Genomic DNA, 20008 nt, shown 5'->3' on the forward strand with positions numbered 1-20008 from the left:
CATCAACAAAAGTAGAAAGCAGACATGTTGGGAGGCAAAGGCCAGGATTGGGGCTGGGGATCAGCAGGGGTGGGAGGGGTAGGAGCAGACACAGCAGGGAACAGCCCAGAATCTTAAAGTTCTTGTCCCCAGCTAGATTAGATAGAACACATGGCATTAGCTTTAGTCTTCCCCTCCTGGGAGGCTCAAGATTCCCTCCTGGTACCTGGACATCACTGGAAGAGATGTCTGTTACAAAAACAAACAAACAAACAAAAACCAGTAAAGGTGGAAGGTGGAAGAAAAAACAGTAGAAATGGAAAGAATTCCTTCACGGGTCGGGGGAACAAAATAAAGGTTCCTTAAAAGATTTGTGGACCAGGAGACTAGTCTAAGTGAGGGAGTAGGGGGAGGGGAAGATAAAAGACAAAGACTGGAGTAGGGATCTATCATCCAGATGGGCCTTCACTACACAACCTGGAGCAAGGAAATAATGAATGACTCACATCTCCACCGGCAAGATAAGAGTGGGCTTGTTGGAAAAATACAGTGCTGCCTCTGTGGGACATGCATGTCACTAAGAGCAAGAGGGAAGAGGGCATGAAGAGGCTTCTAGAGACTCCATACCACTCATCCTTTATTCTACTGTTCAGGAAAATCTTTGATACTCAGCATGACCTCCTTCAAAGCATGCTATAAATTGGCATCATCCTCACTTCACAGATGGGGAAACTGAGTCAAAAAACTAAAGGAAAACAACTTGCCTGGGGTCACTTAAGGAAGAGGCATCACAACTCTCAAGGTTCCATGTCCTAACTCCCAGTACCTCAAGTAGGTCTCATTGGACACAAAAATGGTCTTAGTAAGAAGGCATGAATAAGATGACCCCATCCCCATCCCCTGCAAAACTACATCAGATGAACCAAGACACACAGAATCCCTTTCACAAAAGGGCAGAAGAGGAAAAAGCCGTATGATTCACAAGCACGATTCAAAAGCAGCAATGGAAGCCAACCTTTCTGAATCCCGCCATTCAGAAACCAAATATGTAGTCCTAGTCCCTAAATAACCATTGAAAGATCCCCCAAGAAACTTATCCTAAATTTAGTCAGAGCTGGGACAAGGAGGGGACATCATATCCAAAGGAAATCTTAATTCAAATGAAATAATATTTGTAAAGAGTTCAGCAGTGTCTGGCGCATAGTAGGTGCTATATAAATGCATATTCCCTCCCCTTCCCCCAATTCACCAGGAAATATTTACAGTTATCAGAGACTTTTTTTAGGCTCCATCAAACACTGCATTGGTATATAGCACCCACATCAGCTAATCCCTATAATAACATGGAGAAAGGACCCATCTGCTAACGATCAGTTTGTCAAGGGTCAATTACTTGTGTGGAACCAGTCCACAAGAGAAAAGTGTAAAAGGTAACAAAGAGTTGGAAATTGGAGGCAAGAAGCTATGCTCATTGGCTGCTTCCCCTCTCTTCCCATGGATGAGAATACCAGCAAAGGAGACTGCCTTGCAGTAGTGGTTGGATGAGAAAGATCTAAAGGTGTTGATTTTTTTTTAATTCACAAAGAGGAAGGGAGTACTTTACGATCTATGTTTGGGGAGGGGAAGGGAGTGAGAGAAAACAAATATTTCTACCCAACTACCACCAATCATAATCTACCCTGGCTAGTTACTGTTCATCTTCTTGAAACAACCAAACCCCAAAGAAAGTCAGACAACCAGCCTTGCCCATCTAGCCCCAGGCATGGCTGAGCACTACAGAGCACAGTAAAGAAACGACAGATCCAATTTGTTAGCTAAAATTCAGCTGGGAACTTCTCTTAAGCTATCAAAGGACCAAGACATTATTGACTGGTAGTTACTTCTCTTGTAGAGCCCTAGATGGAGGGACTGAATGCAACAAGAGAAAAGTCACATCAAGGGATGACTAGAGCTTCTGTGGGTCCTGAAACTGAGCTCAAATTTCCACCTCATAGTACATCAGAGCTCAGACTCATGATACCTTAGAGCTAGAAGAGACCTTAAGAGATTCATCTAGTCCAACCCCCTCATTTTACCTATGAGGAAAGAGGCTCAAAGAGGGGAAGCAGCTTGCCCCAGATCATAAAGCAAATCAGGGGCGGAAATGGAACTTGAATCTAGGTCTGATTTTCCTGCCTATTGTCTCTTTCCACTAAATGACACTGCCTCTCTGCTTGACAATGGTAATTTTCTATCTCATGTGGTATTTAACATCTGGTCAGGGAGCTTAAGAGGAGGGAGGGAGGTTGCTCCCATGGAGAATTCTCTGGACCAGCCCAGCTGTCTTTACTCATTGAAAAACCCTAGAAGCCCAGCCTTCAGCATTCAGGATGGAATGGAAGAAGTATCTTTCCATAGCTAGTCCAACAAAGGTACAATCCATGTTAAGAGATGACTATGAGAGCTAAGAAAGCCCAAAAAATGGGTCAGGAGGAATACAGGCTTAAACCACAGTGCCTACTCAATCTCTGATCCAAGAAATTCCTCAACAAGCCATCTGGTTGAGCAAAGGAAGATTCCTTACCCAGCATCACAGCCAAGAGAAAGGTAAGAGAGCTCTTTAGGAAGTAGACAAAGACAGAGAGAAAGCCTAGCCAGGACGGGTCTTCCTTGGTTTAGAGATAATAAGGACTCACTCCCTAACTTGCTCATATTCAATTCTCCCCTTTCCTCAAATACGATGAAGTTCTTGGGAGGGGAGGACAAGCCTGATCTGTATAAGAATAATTTTCATACTGTTTCCCTAGGGAGGAAGGGAGACCCTTAAAAATGGCAGAGAATAAAGCCATGAGATTCCTCTGACCCCATCCTCAATCCCCTGGAGTTAAAAATAAGAGGTGAAGATCAGGGTAAGGAATCAAAACTAGCTGCAGTTCTTGAAACAAAATAGCTCTGATATGGGGGCATCATGGAGGGGGCAAGGAGGAGAGCCCACAAGACTCCCAAGAAAGAGGATAGTTGGGGTTTTAGGGCAGGGAGATAACTGGCTATAGGGGAAGCTTTGGGTTTGAGCCCTATGCTAGTTCTGAAACTGGATATCCATGGGAAGACATGGCATGGTGTTTAGATGGGGTAATCAGCCACCAAGTCCAGGATGTCAGAAGGACAGGAGACAGAAAGGACAGGGAGCTGTGGGGAGGAAGAAAGGGATACAGCCTTGAAAACACCCAAGATTATCTGCCCACAGTGGGACTAGAGCTTCAGGTAAGGGTAGACGTCAACCAAGTCATTCTGGGTGCCCGTGGTTTTCAAGGCCAAGTCTGCAGTAGTAAGTCAGGGGAGGGATAGTGGGGAAATAAAAACAGAAAGACCAGAATGTTAATTCTTGGGTGGTTGACATTAGTTGTCACTACAATAGGATTGAATTTATAAGGCATGCTCCCTACACAGACCAGTCATAACACCTCTCAATCATCTGGCCAAGGGAAAGTGCTAACAGCTGTGAACAGCCAGGCTTCACACATTAGCCTCCCTATTTTTGACTCAAAGGAAAAACAAGATGGCAGAACATTCATCAAACATCAAAGGAAACAGAAAGTTACATGGCATCACCCATGGAACTCTCTGGCTGGTTTTCTGTTTGTCCTTCCCACTAAAAGCTTTGGCAACATGTTCTAGAACATTGTGGTTTAGCTATTTTTCTCAACTTCCAGAAAGAGCTTAGAGCTTTCCCCCAAGAGATACAAGGCTGCTGCCTAATAGACTCGGTAAAATGTAAGCCCTTTGAGAGCCAGGAATGTTTTGGGTTTGTCTTCATATTCTCTGGGCCTACCACACCGGCACTTAGTAGGAGCTAAACAAATGGTTGTTCAATTGAGTCAATTACTATCTTTTTTTTTTCTTTTTTGTGGGGCAATGAGGGTTAAGTGACTTGCCCAAGGTCACACAGTTAGTGTCAAGTGTCTGAGGCTGGATTTGAACTCAGGTACTCCTGAATCCAAGGCCAGTGCTTTATCCACTGCACCACCTCGCTGCCCCCTGTTCAATTGAGTCAAATGGATGGGCAACTACCTCTCTGAACAAGATTCTTTCCCCATAACCGTTCACCCACTGGACCCAAGGACATCTCAGTTCAATAAACATTTAGGTAAGGGTCTACTATATGTGTGAGCCAGAGGAATACAGATGGTAAGGAAGGATTAAGGGAGGGGGGAATAGGCTGAGCAGGGAGATTTGGGAATCATTTGCAAGCCTCCCCAAAGCAAGAGGGATACTTAAGTTTTTGGCTAACAGCAGCTCTTCACTCTTCTGTAAATACAATGGATTTTCCCTTCCCTAAACATTCAGGGCTAAAAGAATCCATTGAGTTCTTTCCCCAAACAGTCTTTTTTGGTGCAACATTTCAAGAAACTTCAATTTCCCTAATCTGCCCAAGATACAAAAGCAAGAAGCAAGAAAGGCATCCAGGCCAAATGAAAATCTGAATGCAAAAGCAGCTGGGGTCTCTCTCTAGTATGAGAATGAGAGTCATGCAGAAGAATGCTGGGGCAGGAAGGGGGGAGTGAAGAGGAGGAGAAAGGAAGAAGGATCAGGGAAAGGAGAAAGCAGTAAGGAAGCAAGGGAATCCAGGGAAGCAAGCATCTGGAAGAGAGATGGGTATATAACCCTTTCAAGAATCTCATCCCTAACCCCAGTCCAAAAACCAAGCACAGTATCTGGGAAAGTATTTTTGGCTTCTTGGCCACTGTGGGCCACCGTCCTCCTGAGCGAGCATGGGGGGCGCGTGCACATGTAAACGTTTTGCCCCTGGACACTTGGGGCTCAGACATACCAGACAGCAGCAACAGTTAACAACCAATAAATAAAGATATTGATCATATATATGTATAAAAAAAACTCACTTTCCCACAAAAAAAACACAATACTGATATCACGAAAAATAATGATAATAATTAATAATAATAATAATAATAATAATAATAAATCATCCTAGCCACGCAGGTTGTTCTGCTGCTAAAAGGACTGGATGACAAGAAACATCAATCATCTCCCAAACACATCTGGCCCAATCCAAGAACCAAAGCAAAATCTTCCCAACAAACCTTCCAGCCACCAGTGGGAAGGAAGCTGGAGTGTTTTCTGAGTAACCCAGGGCCATCATCATTCTGCAGTATACATTTTCTAGAACAGAAGGGCATTTTTAAAAAATGTCTGTTTCAAATAAAAATAAAAGCATGGGCATGAGAGAGAAACAATGAGGCTCTTCTGTGATGCAGTAGGTGTCCTTGTTCTGCAGATAATCGCCGCTGTTTTTCCTCCGACAAGCAGAAGTTGGCAAATGGAGACAGTGACTTCAGGGCACAGTAAGGGGATGCAGAGGGTGAGAAGGAATGGGGGAAAGGGACCTCACATTTCGTGTGCAGCCCTGCTGTGCGTAAAGGAAGGCTGGAGAGAGACAAGTGGACGAGCTTCATTACTGAGGTGGGCTGATGGCACAGAGGGAAGCAGGCAATCTGCAGGCATCTGAAAAGCAGAGTGTAAATAAAGACGGGTTAAGAAGGCACCTAGTTGTATCATGAGCTGCTGAGGGGGGTTACAGTACCTCTCTTCCCCCTTAGAAAGAGAAGAAACTCATTCTACTGTTGAGTAAGGACCTGCAAACTCACCAAGCCCACTACATCTAGCTTACCCAAAACTAGACCATGTTTCACTTCCCATTCAGCCATCCACTTGAATCATCCTTCCATCTGCTTCACAGCTGCCCTGGCAGGGAGGGGAGGTGGGGTAGTTAATCCACTCAGCTTTGGAATTCACATCCAAGGACTAAGCTGTCTTGATTTGTAAGTTAAAAATGCAAATTCACCTGTGCTACCACATCTATGATATCCCACTTGATCCATTTTGTTGTTGTAAGGGGCTAGATCACATTGTCTGGGCCAACCCCAGCTCTATCCCCATTCCCTAACCTAATCCCAGCTTTCCCGCTACTGCTCTGAACATGGAAATCAAATCAATATTACCATTGCTTCTAGAAAAGGTATGTCATGTGTATTTTTGGACATCGCAATGTGGGAATTTGTTTTGCTTGACTATGTATATTTGTTACAAGAGTAGAGTGGGAGGGAAAGAAAATTGATTTTTGTTCAATGAAAAAAATAGAATGTGATTTTTATAAAGGCATGTCAGTTGGTTGTCCAACAGGTCAGTTTACCGTGCACCCCTGTTACCCCAAACACCAAGATTCCTTTCTCTGACTACTATTTATCTATATGTTCTATCTTTCCCAATCAGAATGTAAGCTTCTTTGGATAAAGCACCAGCCCCAGATTCAGGAAGACCTGAGTTCAAATCCGGCCTCAGACACTTGACATTTACTAGCTGTGTGACCCTGGACAAGTCACTTAACCCCCATTGCCCCACACAAAAAAAAAAGAAAGAGAGAGAAAGAAAGAAAGCTTCTTGAGGGCAGGGGACCATCTCATTTTTGTATTTGTATTCCCATCTTAGTATGGTACCTATCACATAGAAAGCACTCAATGAATAGTCTTTCCAGTCCATGCCTAGGATTCTCTCCCTCTTCATCTTCATCTCCTGGCTTTGCGGGCTTCCTTCAAGTCTCAGCTAAAAGCCCACCTTCTAAATAAGTCCTTCCCTGTCCTCCTTAATCTTAGTGCCTTCCCCCTGTGAAAGAACACCTAATTTATCCTGTCTATATCATGTTTGTACATAGTTGTTTGCATGTTGTCTTCTCCATTAGACTGTGCAGGGAACTGCTTCTTGCATTTCTTTGTATCTCCAGGACCTATTGTCTGGCAATTAGTGGTGCTTAATAAATGCTTACTGACTCACTGCTTCATTCATCCATTCAGTTCTCAGTCCACAAACATTTATTAAGCACCTGTGCTAGGTGCTGTGCTAAGTGCGGGAGTTAAAAAGAAAAGCAAAAGATGGTTCCTGCTTTCAGGGACTGCAATCTCATAGGAGAGACAAAATGAAAACGCAACTGTATGAACAAGATATAAACAGGATAGACTGGAAATCATCAACAGAAGAAAAGCATTAGCATTAAGGGCTATCAGGAAAGGGTTCCCGTAGAAGATGGCATTTTAGCCGGGACTTGAAGGGTAGCCAAATGAAGAGGGAGAATATACCAGGTGAGGGGAGCAGTCAGTGAAAATTCCCAGAGTCAAAAAGTGGAATATCTTATTCCAAAAATTGCAGAGGCCAGTGTCACTGCATGGAAGAATCCATGATGGGGAGTAAGACTTAAGAAAATTGGGAAGGGAGGAGGGCACTGGGTTGTGAAGGGTTTGAATACCAAACAGAGGGTTTTATATTTGATCCTGGAGGTGATAGGGAACCACGGGATAAGGGAATACAGATCTGCACTTTAGCTGAATGGAGGATGGACCAGTGGAGGATGAGGAGGGACTTAAGGTAGGAAGACTCACCTGCAGGCCATTGCAATAGTACATATATAAGGTGATGAGGACAGCTACCAGGGGAATAGCAATATCAGAGACTATCAGAAGGGGAAGTATACAAGAGATTTTTTTCCCCAAGAGATATTTTTGAATGAATTTATTCTTCCACTCATTCTTGTAAGGCCTGAGCTGTTTAGATAGACATGTAGACATAGGGGTCCTTAAAGGCAGGAAGTTGGACCAAATGACCTTGAGGAATGGCCCAGCTACAGGATTCTAGAAGGGCAGGTGGGAAGGATTTCCAAGTTCCACCAAGATCATCCAAAAACCCAGCTTAAGTTCTGCTCGCAAGTGGTGCTTTGCCAAGAGACAAGCACAGCCTTGCCAGAGAGGGAATTTAGATCTCAGAATGGGAGAAGGGAGAAGACGCTAGACGAAATGTTAACCTCACTCATTCCACAGTCTATGTCTCTCTTTGGGAAAGAGTGGAGTGGGAGTGTTATCAAGTACTGGGCAGTAATTTGTAGACTGTCATTGTGCGTGACACAAAGTAAGAGCTTAATAAATGCTTATTAGCTGACTGCCTCTTTGACCCTTCTTTCTACAAACACCCCAGGTCTGCTCTTCTTTGATGCTATCTGTTCAGAGGGTTCTTGGTGGTTTTTTCAAAAGAAAAATTCCACCCAAAAAATTACAAGGCCTGGTTTTGCCCTATTACTGGGGTGCTAAATTAAATGACCTACAGAGGCCCCTTCTGTGTATTTCTAAAGGGAAATAGGTGTCAATGTGTTATGATGGTGATGGAAAAGGTCAAAGAAGAGGTCAAGAAGAGAAGAAAAAGAAATGAAAAAGGAGCAAGCAGAGAAAGAAGGGGGGATGGGGAAGAGAGATTAAGAGGAAGAAAAAAGACAAAGAAAAGGAAAAGAAAAAGAAAGGAGGAAGATGGAGGAAAGGAAAAGGGCAAGAAGGAAATGAGGAAGAAAAAATAGAATAGAAAGATAGGAAAGAAGAGAAAGAAGGGAAAGAGGAAGAGACAGGTGAGGAGAGGAAAATGAGAAGTAAAGGAAGAATCAGAAAAAGAAGAAGAGAAAGAAGTGCAAGATGAAGAGGAGAGAGAATAAAGAACAGGAAGAAACCAAGACAACGATTTATGTGGTAACAACAAAATTGCAAACACAAATAACTTTGAAAGACTTCAAAACTCTGATCAATAAACACAATGACAACCACAAGTCCAGAGAACCCATGACACCACTCACCTCAGGGGTGATGGACTCAAGGGGACAGAATTACATATGTGTGTGCATGTTATGTGTGTATGTAAAACAACTGAACAGAACAAGCTGAAAAAGACATATATACATGTGCATGTACATATGCATGTACACATACACATACATGTTCTTATTGTTCAGTTGTTTCAGTTGTGTCCAACTATTCATGACCCCATTTGGGGTTTTCTTGGCAGAGATACTGAAGGAGTTTTGCCATTTCCTTCTCCAGTGTGTCCTGATTTTATAGGTGAGAAACAGAGACAAATAGGGGTTAAATGACTTGCCCAAGGTCACACAGCTAATAAATGTCTGAAGCCAGATTTGAACTCAGGAAGATGAGTCTTCATGACTCCCAGCCAGGCACTCACTCTATCCACTGTGTCACCTAGCTGCTTTATATCTATCTGTGTATGTATATGTGTATATATGTATCCATGTGCATATATATATATATATATATATATATATATATATATATATATATATATATATATATATATAGTACAAAAGTACATGACTAATGCAGGATTTTGTTTTGCTTAACTATACATATCTGTTATAAAGGTTTTGGTTTTTCTTTCTTTTTTTCCAATATGTGAAGAGGCAGAGGAAGAGAAATAGAGCTTTGTTCACTGAAAAAAATTAATTAAATTTTTTTTAAAAGACAGGGAGGAGAAAGCGGAAAAATCTATCCCAATAACAAATGACTATGCCATATTATTATGTAGAATTCACATTACGTTTACCTGAATAATCCAAAGAAAATAATGATACTCATGTAAACCGGGAAGGAGACCTTTGCAATTTAGTCATTGCTAGGAGTTAGACTCATTATTGAAAGATGAGAGGGGTAACACGCTGGCCTCTCCTCCACCTGTGACGTCTTGGGGGTTTATTTCCTTTCTAGCCAGGGAAGGATGAGAGTCCAGATGATCTGTGATGAGGTTTTGCTTTCCTCCTTCCAGTGCATAATGATCCTGAGCCCCTGGACCAAGGGTGCTTCTAGGGCCCATACTTACCCCTGCTCTGGCCCCAGGACTATACAAGCCCGTCGTAGAGGGACAGTGCCTGGACGATGGACGGGTCAGCCTTCGAGCCCTCCTGGAACTCCTGCAGTGTCAGCTTTCCATCTGAATTCTGGAAGGAAAGATGAAGGTGATGGAGTGTTCCGTGTTCCACCTGGGATGGGTCTAGTGAGGGGCTCCATAGTTTTTTCTAGGTCATGGAGCCCCTCAGCATTCTGGTAAAGCCTATGAACTCCTCAAAAAATGTTATTAAATAATTGAAGGAAATGCCAAATTGCATTTAGAGATTAATTTTTTTTTGGTGAGGCAATGAGGGTTAAATGACTTGCCCAGGGTCACACAGCTAGTAAATGTCAAGTGTCTGAGGCCGGATTTGAACTCAGGTACTCCTGAATCCAGGGCCAGCACTTTACCACTGCGCCATCTAGCTGCCCCCAAGATTAATTTTTTTAAGAAATAAAGATGTAAATTTTTTTCCAGCCAGGGTCACAGAACCCCAGAAATCTGATCTTGGGTCTGTCAACCAGACTAGTATTCGGGTCCTCTTGTCTCCAATCATGGGTCAGAAGCTCCTTCAGACACTAGATCATTCACATTCAGAGATGAAAAAAGGCAATTATTCTATAACTCTTCATACATTTGTATGAACTGAATAATCCCAAACAATGGCTAAAATCCAAATCATTTCTATTCAGCTTGGGGATGGATGTTTTAGGTGATTATCTTTTCCTGGTAGATTCAGTTTCCTGAACATGAATTTGCATTCCCTAAACCTGATGGTGAGTAGGTGGTACTCAGACCTGCCCTAGAGGATGGGGAGGGGGAGGGGGAAAGGGGGAAGCCAGGATAGTGAGAGAAGTTTTCTGTGGCTAATCCACAGAGGGAGATCTTTTGGTCTGAAATTCCTAGCCCTCTGGTTTTCCCTGGTCTCATCAACTCATAGACCCAAAAATATTAAAGCTGAAACATCAATTAATCCAACCTATTTACTTTACAGGTGAGGAAACTCCAATGACTCAGAGAAAAGAGGACTAGCTGAAGGCTGGTCACAAGTTTAGTGGCAAGGCTGGGACTAGGATCAAGGTCTCCTGACTTACGATCTGGTATTCTTCCTAATGAACCATGGGGTCAGGCTCAAGATGCAGGAGCTGGTGGTTGTAAGGTAAGGGAAGAAATGCAAGGGAGAGAAAGGGTATCATGGTAGGAAGAAAATGAGCTTTGGTTTAGACTCAGGGGACCTGGGTTCAAATACTGGATCCACTGTTGTTGTTCAGTCATTTCAGTTATGTCTGACTCTTCATGACAACTGTGTGAAATTTTCCTGGCCAAGATTCTGTAGTGGTTTGCCATTTCCTTCTCCAGTCCATTTTACAGATGAAGAACTGAGGCAAACAGGGTTAAGTGACTTGCCCAGAGTCACACAGCTACTAAGTATCTGAGGCCAGATTTGAACTCAAGAAGATGAATCTTCCTGACTTCAGGCCCACCACTCTATCCACAGTGTCACCTAGCTTCCCCTCTGGATTCATTCCTTACCACCTTTGTGACCCTGGTCAATTCTTTTAACCTTTCTGAGCCTCAGTTTCTTCAGCTATAAATTGAAGGGGTTAGACCACATGAACACTGTGATCCCACCTAACTCTAAATCTATGAATCTCTGAGTTGCTTTGGATATATAACTGGGGAGGAACGTGCCAACAAGGAGGCAAATATAGATGATGTCCTCCCTCTCTTACCTTAATATTCTGGTTTGGCCACTTCCCCCAAAACAAAGACACACTGTGTCAATGCATGTAGCCCTCTTGACTCTTTTCAGTTGAATGTCACTGTTTTTCCCATCCTCCTCCTTCTCCTGGAGTAAGACTTTTCCTCCAGCACCCAAAGTATTTAGGAGAATACAGCATCACACCTCAACCATCTCACCTTGTCCATCATGGCAAAGATCCGATCCACCCTCTTTTCTGGGGTGTTCTCCTCTTCTGGGAGCTCCACAGTGTTACCCTAACAGGAAAGAGATAAAGACAGAGGGTCTAAATATTGTTCATTGACTACACTCTGCCTTGGCTCCTACACAAGTTGTTCCTCATGATCCTGGCTAAGCAGCAAGAGATGCTATTATCTTCTTTTCCAGCTGAACATGCAAGAGTTATTGGACCATTGAACCACAAGGAACCTTAGAGACCATGTCATCTAACCCTCACGTGGGCAAAACAGAGACCAACTCAGGAAGCATCACGTACCCAGGGTCATATAGCAAGCTGCCTTGGAATTCAGTGCTATCTTTCCCATACCACATGCCACCACCTAGCTCCAGGGTACCTACTATGCCAGTATTCCCTCTCCCATCTTGGTATCTACCCCTACTATTTTTATTTTTGGATACACACACACACAACACAACCATTTTCTGGACTACACTCTCCCCCAACCAAGTTTCTCCACCTCCAGGAAGATCTTTGGCTTCTATCTCTCCAGATGGTGAATCACATAACAATTACAGACGGTTTGAGAGGGGAAGGGAGGGTCCTATTTTTTTGAAGGTCTCTCCATACAAGATGTCACTTCTTATGTGAACAAAATCCAGCCCTTCTCCAAATCCTCTCCTTGGGCTTCTCACCACCTGCATGCCCCACCCACCCAACCCATGGCCAAACCCTCCTTACCACCATCTGGTAAATGGCATCTACAATGTCCAGCATCTCATTCCTTGTGATGTAGCCATCATTATCCAAGTCATATAGCTTGAATGCCCCTGAAATTGGAGACACTGGCCATTATCCCTAGGATCTCTCTTTTCTCCAGTAAAATTATATCAGCAACACTCCGCCCAACCCATGTCAGGGAAAGGGAACACTTATTCCCCATTGTAACCCTGGGACAACTGAGTGGGGCTTGTGCTGAGCCACCCAGCATGTCAGTGTTAGGAGCAGCACCTGAAGTCAGATCTGGCTCCCCATCTCACATTCTCCTTTGAGGCTACCCTAGGAGTCATAGTCAGATCACACACCAGCTGTTCTCCCAGAAATCTCAAGATAATATTTAGAGCTAGGAGGAACCTTGAAGGTGATCAGGTCCAGTTGCCTCATTTTACTAAAAATGAAACTGAGACTTAGGAAGGTTAAGTGAATGGGCCAGGGTCACAGAATGAGTAGGTGTCAGCAGTGGGATTTGAACTCGGATCTTCCTAACAAGTCCAGTATTCTATCTGCTATCCTACTTGGCTGCCTCTTATAGCCAGGGCAAGGGGATCAGACTTGCCCTCCCCTTGGGTCATTATTCCCAGCCTGGAATGCCCTCTCTGTTCTTCTCTATCAAAACCCCTTCATGCCTCCAGCCCCAGCTTGAGCTTCTCCAAAAAGTCTTCCTTGACCAGGCTAGCCCCTAGGGATATTCTCCTCCTCTGAACTCAACATATAACACTTTTCTGTCTGAGTTATCCATTGTCATTTGGTACAGAGAGCTTAATGCTGCCCATTATCTTTTCAAGTGTATGGATCTTTTCTCCCCTCCTAGACTGTGTGCCCTGTGAAGACCTGAATCCTGTCTATTCTCCATATTCCCCCTTGGTAGCCAGCACAGAAATGAAAACATTACAGGGTCCCCAAATGACTGATTAACTGATGGAAAAGGCACTTACATCTTAGCTTCTCATCCAGGGTCCCCCGAGAGGTCACCGACAATGCCTGGATGAACTCCGAGAACTCTATCCTCCCATCCTGGAAAGAGAAGGTATTACACACTCATCAACTGAGCTTTCTCAGGCTGATGGAGGGAAGGTTAAGAAAGGGAGAGTTGGGGAAGGAAAGAAGAGAAAGAGGATAGAAAAAAAGAGATAAAAGTTTGAAGGGAGAAGCTGAAGAAGGGTACTGTTCATTTCTGATACAGGATATAGCTTGGCCCAGATTTTAGACACATTAAATGAGTTTAAAGCATCAGAAGAAAGCATGAATGAGTGTGATAGGATGAATATACACACAGACATGCTCATCACCAGGGGCCAGTAACATATGGTAACCTCCCTCAGCTTAGAATTACAGAATCTTAGACTTAGAAGAAACTTTAGAATCTGGGAAGGTAGGTGGTAAAGGAGATGCAGCGCCAGCCTGGAGTGAGGAAGACTCACTGTCCTGAATTCAAATCTGGCCTCAGACATTTCCCATCTGTGTGACCCTTGGCAATTCACTTAACCCTGTTTGCCTCAGTTTCCTCGACTGTAGAATGAGCTAGAGAAGGAAATGGCAAACCATTGACCCCAAGGGGAGTCACAAAGAGTCAGACATGACTGGAAAATGACTGAGCAACAATAACTCAGAGATAATGCCATTTTACAAATGGGAATACTGAAGCCCAGAGAGGGGAAAGGACCAGCCAAAGGTCATGTGGCCAAATGGTCATAGAGCCAGGCCTAGGACCTGGACTCCACCTGACTCTTAGTTATGTATAAGTGCTAGGGAAGAATCCCTCAATGAGCTGAAAGAACTGTAAGGGCCATGGCCAGGAATGGTGAGGTGCTCTTGGGTCACGGCCTAGCAGGCTTAGCTCCTCGGCACAGACCGAGAGTCCTCAAAAGACTCCAAAATCCAATAAGGCCAAATGCCCAGCAGAGTGGCACCAGTATAAATGAAAAAGGACAGAGTGACACTCGGGCCCAGGTCTCAGTAAGGAAGTACGAAATGAGAGGAGAAAGTATTATATAAGCAAAAGGGGACTCTGGGAAAGAGGCAGCATGATGAATCTGGAGCAAGGAAGACTTGTATTCCAATCTATCTATTCGGACCCATCCTCAAACAGAAATCTCCTCTACAACATCCCCAACAAACAGTCATCTAGCCTTTGCATGAAGACCCAAGTTAGGGGAACTCACTACCTCATGAGACAACCTATTCCACATTTAGATACCTAATTGTTAGGAAGTTTTTCCTTACTTCATGCCTACATCTATCTGCCTCTCACACCCAGAGAAGGGAAAGTTCAGGGGTGGTTGTGTGTGTATATGTGTGTCTTCCCCACTAAGGCAAGTTAGCAATGAGAGAGTGGGTGTTGAGTTAGCATTTTAGGAGGAGATGAAGCTGCGGAGCCTGGTGGTGAGGGGGAGGTGGCTCCTGGGACCTTGGAGGCTGGCATAGCACCATCAATCACTAACTCACTTTGTTTTCATCAAAGACATTGAAAACAAACGTAGCAAACTTGGTGGGGTCACCAAAGGGAAAGAATTGTTTGTAGATCTTCTGAAATCCTGCAGCATCCAACTGACCACTGGGACAGTCTTTGATGAAGCCTTTGTACCTGAGGAAAGAAAGGGAGAAAGGTGATGAACAAGACCCTTCTATCACCCTCCAGCAAGGCACGCTGTATCCCCAGCATCAGAGAAGCAGCATAACAAGAGCCCTGAACTCTAGCTTCTTGTCCCAACTCTGCTACTTGCTACCTATGTATGCTCAGACAATTTGTGTATTCCCCACAAGGTCCTCAGTTTCCCACTCTCTAAAATGAAGAGATTAACCAAGATGAACTCTGACATCCTTTCAGCTTTACCATCCTATCTTCTAACCTCCTTCTCAGTTCTGACATCCTATATCTTAAGGTCCCTTACAGCTCCAGGGTTCCAGGTTTTGTATTCTAAGGTCCTTCCCTCCTCTGACTGTCTACACTCCTGTGTCAAAGTCCTTCACCAGTTCTACCATTCCAGTTCTAGGATGCTAGGAGTCTAATGCTACCCAGCCTTTCATTTCAAAAAGTGCTTTTGCATCTGTTATTTCATTTTAACCTTATAACAATTCTGCAAGATAAGTAAAACAAAAGTTGGACAATGTGGGGCAGCTAGGTGGCGCAGTGGGTAGAGCACCAGCCCTGGAGTCAGGAGTGCCTGAGTTCAAATCCGGCCTCAGACACTTAACACTTACTAGCTGTGTGACCCTGGGCAAGTCACTTAACCCCAATTGCCTCACTAAAAAAAAAAAAAAAAGTTGGGCAATGTAAGAAACTGAGGCACAGAGAGTAACTTATCCAAGTTGGACAGTTAGCTAGTAATAGAGCCAGGACTGGAACCCAAGCCTCTTGACTCCTCCAAACCAATACATTCCTATCAGCAAATCCTAGATTTAGGAGCAAAAGGGAAAAAATAATCTCACATCCCCTATCAGTAATAATAATAGTTATCATTATTAATATTATTATTATTCTCCTGGTAGGTATGCTAGGGTAGGGTTAGGAAGGTGATTGTCCCCCATGGCACCTGCACAGCTGCTGTGGGAGAAATTAGGTTATATACTAACTGAACCTGAAGGGCCAATGCCTGACTCAAGCTTGCAAAGGTGCTGGAGGGGTGGCGTGGGGGTGGGGGTCCACAGGAGTGTATGGGGGGAAGGGCAGGAATGTAGTTGTACTGGAGACAAGCAGCATGATAGACTGCTACAGGAAGGGTGGGACACAACCCATCTTCCCACTCCCCCAACCAGCCTTGGGTCTACTTTCAAGACCATTTCCCTAGATCACAAAGACACTTATAAAAGGCAATGACTTTGCTCTTTCCCTTTCTCTAATAATCCCCTCACATTCCCTTAGGTTTCTGCAGCCAGCGAGTTCCAGTGAGAAGATTGATGCCGCTGGTAGGTGGTGTCCATATGGTACTAGCAGCTGGTACAGACCCACATGCCTGCTCTGATCACTCACCCCCTGCTCCCCCCACCCCCATACACATTCAGCTACCAGGATGGGGGGATGGGGTGGCAGATCTCCCATAATCACCAGGGGAAATCTCCTGTCTCTGGAAAACGTAGCGCGAGTTCTTTGCTAGTGGCAGGTGGCAGGCTGGAGGCTGATACTCCACAGGCCCTTGAATGAGGTTGCCAATGGGTAGAGATAACCCCTGCGGTCACCCATTCACCCTCCATCATTACTGCTATGGGGCCTGGCAATAGGCACAAGAGAAACCTAGAACAACCTCCCCAGGATGTCAGAACCCTGTTTCCCTTATCTTCTAAGCTTCCTGGTCACTTTCAGATACCTAGGGATCAAAGGACAAATGCCTTTGTCAAAATGGGCCTGGCTTTCTGAAATCGGCAGACATGTTCTTGAGCTGTGCATAAATCCATAAATCCAATTAAAACACTTACTTGCACTCAATTATACTGTCTTGTATCATTCTCTAAGCACAACACACCTGAGACTTCTCCCAATTAAACTGGAAGTACCTCAAGAGCAAAGACTGTCTCTTCTTTGATTCCCAATAATGGCCAACTCAAGGTTGAACACAAAGTAAGCGCTTAGTATATATTTGTTAACATTAATTAAAACACACACACACACACACACACACACACACACACACACACACACACACACACACACCACTCCTCTATGATTTCCTTGGTATAGAGAGAACTCCCAGATGAGGAAACTCTAACAATGCAGATCAGCCCCTGCCCTGCAATTTACCCAGAAGCACTAGAAAAGCTCAGGAACTTCTCCAGAATCACACAGCCAGCCCATGTGGGAAGCAGCTCTTCCTGAGCTTCCCTTCCAAGGCACATAGTAGGCACTTAATAATTCAGATGACTTCTATGGGCCCTTCCTGCTCAGAAATTCTAACACTTTTCTGTAATTCCATATTTCAGGAGTGTGTCTGAAACATTCCCAAGAGCATAGGATACTGGGTCAAGGAGTGACACTAGGACATAGTCAGAGAGAGATGCCAAGAACTGGAACTGAGAGGCACCATGGCCACTCCAGGTTGTGGTTGGGGGCCAAGCCAAAGGTTTGGTTGTCCTGACATTGGTCCAAAACTAAGAGTGACACTCAAGAAAGATATTATTCTAGAGAGAGAGTCTTTTAAAAATGTGCTCAAGAATACCTTCACATCCCTTAACTGCAGGCACTTATATAATTATATAAACCTATCCAGTTACTGGGATGAAGGCAGGATAGGGTGAGCCTGGGGGACTGTGCAGAAGAGAGGAGCCAGCAGCCCAGGAAGGGGTCTGACTAACTAATGGAAGAGGGATCAGGCAGAGAAAGCAGAACCCCACTGAAGGAGGGACCCATCCAGAGATTTGCCTGGCCACCACCTACGGAGTATTTTTATCACTGTCACCAAAGAGCCCAAATAGATTGTAAATTCTCTCCTGGGGATTCTAATCTCCTAGACTCCTTGGTATTGCAGTGGCATTAGTCTATGTCCTTGACAGCCTTGGTAATAAAAATTAGGGGATCCATCACACCCATTAACAGAGTTCTAAAGTGTTTGTGTGACTTGCTATGGGCCAGGCAGTGGAAGAATTAAGACCAAAACCCAGGTTTTTCACACTTGAGCCCTAGAAAAACTAGAGTTCCTCTGGCCATACCCCATTTCTGTCTGTCTGTCCCTCAGTCTGGCTGGTAGTCCATCCAAGCCTTTCTAGGCATCAAGGTGGTGCAGTGAATACTGCTGGAATTAGAAGGACTTGAGTTCAAATCCCATTTCAAACAATTACCAGCTGTGTGTGACCCAGTGTAAGTCACTTAACTTCTGTCAGCTTCAGTTTCCTCTGCTGTCAAACAGGGATAATAAGAGCACCTACCTCCCACAGTTATAAGAATAAAATGAGCTAACACGTATAAAACATTTCATAAACCTTAATGCCCTTTATAAATGCTAATGGTCATTATTCGAGCAGACAACACAGTAGTTATAGATCTAGATCTATCAATTAATAAACATTTATTAGGTCTCTACTATGTGCTGGGCACTATGCTAAGAGCTAAGGATACGAAAAGAGGCAAAAGACAGTCCCTGCCCTCAAGGTGCTCACAATCTAATAGGGGAGAAAACAAACCAATATCTACAAAGAAGCCATATACAGGATAAAAAGGAAATCATTAACAGAAGGAAGGCACCAGAATTAAGAGGGGTTGGGCAAAGCTTCCTATAGAAGATGAGGTTTTAGTTGAGGTTTGGAGGAAGCCCAGACACAGAGATAGGGAGGGAGAGTATTCCAGGCCTGGGGAAGAGCCAGAGAATATGACCCAAGCTGAGATGGGAGAGTCTTTCTCTGGAACTGGCAAAGAAGCCAATATCACTGAATCAAACAGTACAAGGCGAGGAGTAAGGTGTAAGAAGACAGGTCATGGGGCATCTAGGTGATGTAGTGGATAGAGCACCAGCCCTGAAGTCAGGAGGACCTGAGTTCAAATCCAGCCTCAGACACTTAATACTTACTGGCTGTGTGACCCTAGGCAAGTCACTTAACCCCAATTGCCTCACCAAAAAAAAAAAAAAAAGACAGGTCTAGGTTATGAAGGGTTTTGAAAACCAAATAGGATTTCATATTTGATCTTGGAGGTGTTAAGGAGCCACTTGGAGTTACATAGTACATGTTGGGATGTAAGAAGCCAGACAAGGCAGGAAGGGGACCAAAATGATATTGAGGTTAAAAGATGCTACTTGTTTACCAGTTTAAAGATCTGGATCAAAGACCTTTTTTCTGAGGGCAAGCTAACCTGTACTAATCTATAAGTGAGAGGAGAAAACAGACAAACTACAGACACCATACCATAAACAGGGAGACAGCCCCTCATTCAGCACTCAGTCCCTGTTCCTGACAAAGAATCCAAAGTGGAACTCCCAGACAGGCCCACTCGGGGAAGCTAGTCTAGATAGGCAGAAGAAGGTCACTCAAATGCAGTATAGATAAAGGTCAGCAGTTGCCATTGGGATGAAAATGGCTTAATTTCTATCACCTATCCCAGGAAACATTAAAGGTAGTAGGAAGCTTAGAGCTCATTTGATCCAGGGGTTCTTAACCTAGGTTCTGTGAACTTGTTTTTTAAAAGAATGTTTTAATTACTTTATTTCTATATAATTAATTCCCTTCATAATCCTATACATTTAATTTAAAGCATTTAAAAATGTTACCCTGAGAAGGCATCACCAGACTGCTAAAGTGTTCAGAACACCAAAACGTCAAGAAATCCTGATCTGATTCAACGCATTCATGTTTGAGTTGAAGAAACTGAGGACCAGAAGTAGTGACTCTCCCAAGGTCACACAAATAGAAAGCTGCAGAGTAGTGATTGCAAACTAGGGCTCATTGCACCCTCCATGTTGCTTGCCTATCCCACCCCAACCAATTGGCCCACATTTCCGGGCCTCATTCACAGGCAGCAGATTCCCAAGGGTATTCTTTCTCCCAGCAATGAGCCACCTCATCCAGCTGAACTCAGCCCCATAGAGGCAGGGTTCTAGCCCCACCTCTGCCACAGTATTTCTCAAAAGACTAATTCATCAACCTGGGCTGCTCCCTTGTTTGGTTTGGTCACATGGCATCAATGACTCCCTCTAAGGAACACT

General features: G+C 44.0%; 1 protein-coding gene across 1 annotated transcript in view; it reads right to left on the reverse strand.

Annotated features, from left to right (window-relative positions):
- Positions 1-2992: 2992 nt before the first annotated feature.
- Positions 2993-20008, reverse strand: part of NCS1 (neuronal calcium sensor 1) — a 98319-nt gene continuing 81303 nt past the window's right edge. The window contains exons 3-8 of the mRNA XM_043981442.1: positions 14829-14967; positions 13319-13397; positions 12345-12433; positions 11605-11682; positions 9676-9793; positions 2993-5481 (exon numbers count right to left, since the gene is read on the reverse strand). Coding sequence (XP_043837377.1) covers positions 9695-9793; positions 11605-11682; positions 12345-12433; positions 13319-13397; positions 14829-14967 — 484 coding nt within the window. The 3' untranslated portion in view covers positions 2993-5481; positions 9676-9694. The remainder of the gene's footprint in view (positions 5482-9675; positions 9794-11604; positions 11683-12344; positions 12434-13318; positions 13398-14828; positions 14968-20008) is intronic.

This window comes from Dromiciops gliroides, chromosome 2, assembly GCF_019393635.1.
Source record: "Dromiciops gliroides isolate mDroGli1 chromosome 2, mDroGli1.pri, whole genome shotgun sequence".
NCBI classification, from domain to species: domain Eukaryota; kingdom Metazoa; phylum Chordata; class Mammalia; order Microbiotheria; family Microbiotheriidae; genus Dromiciops; species Dromiciops gliroides.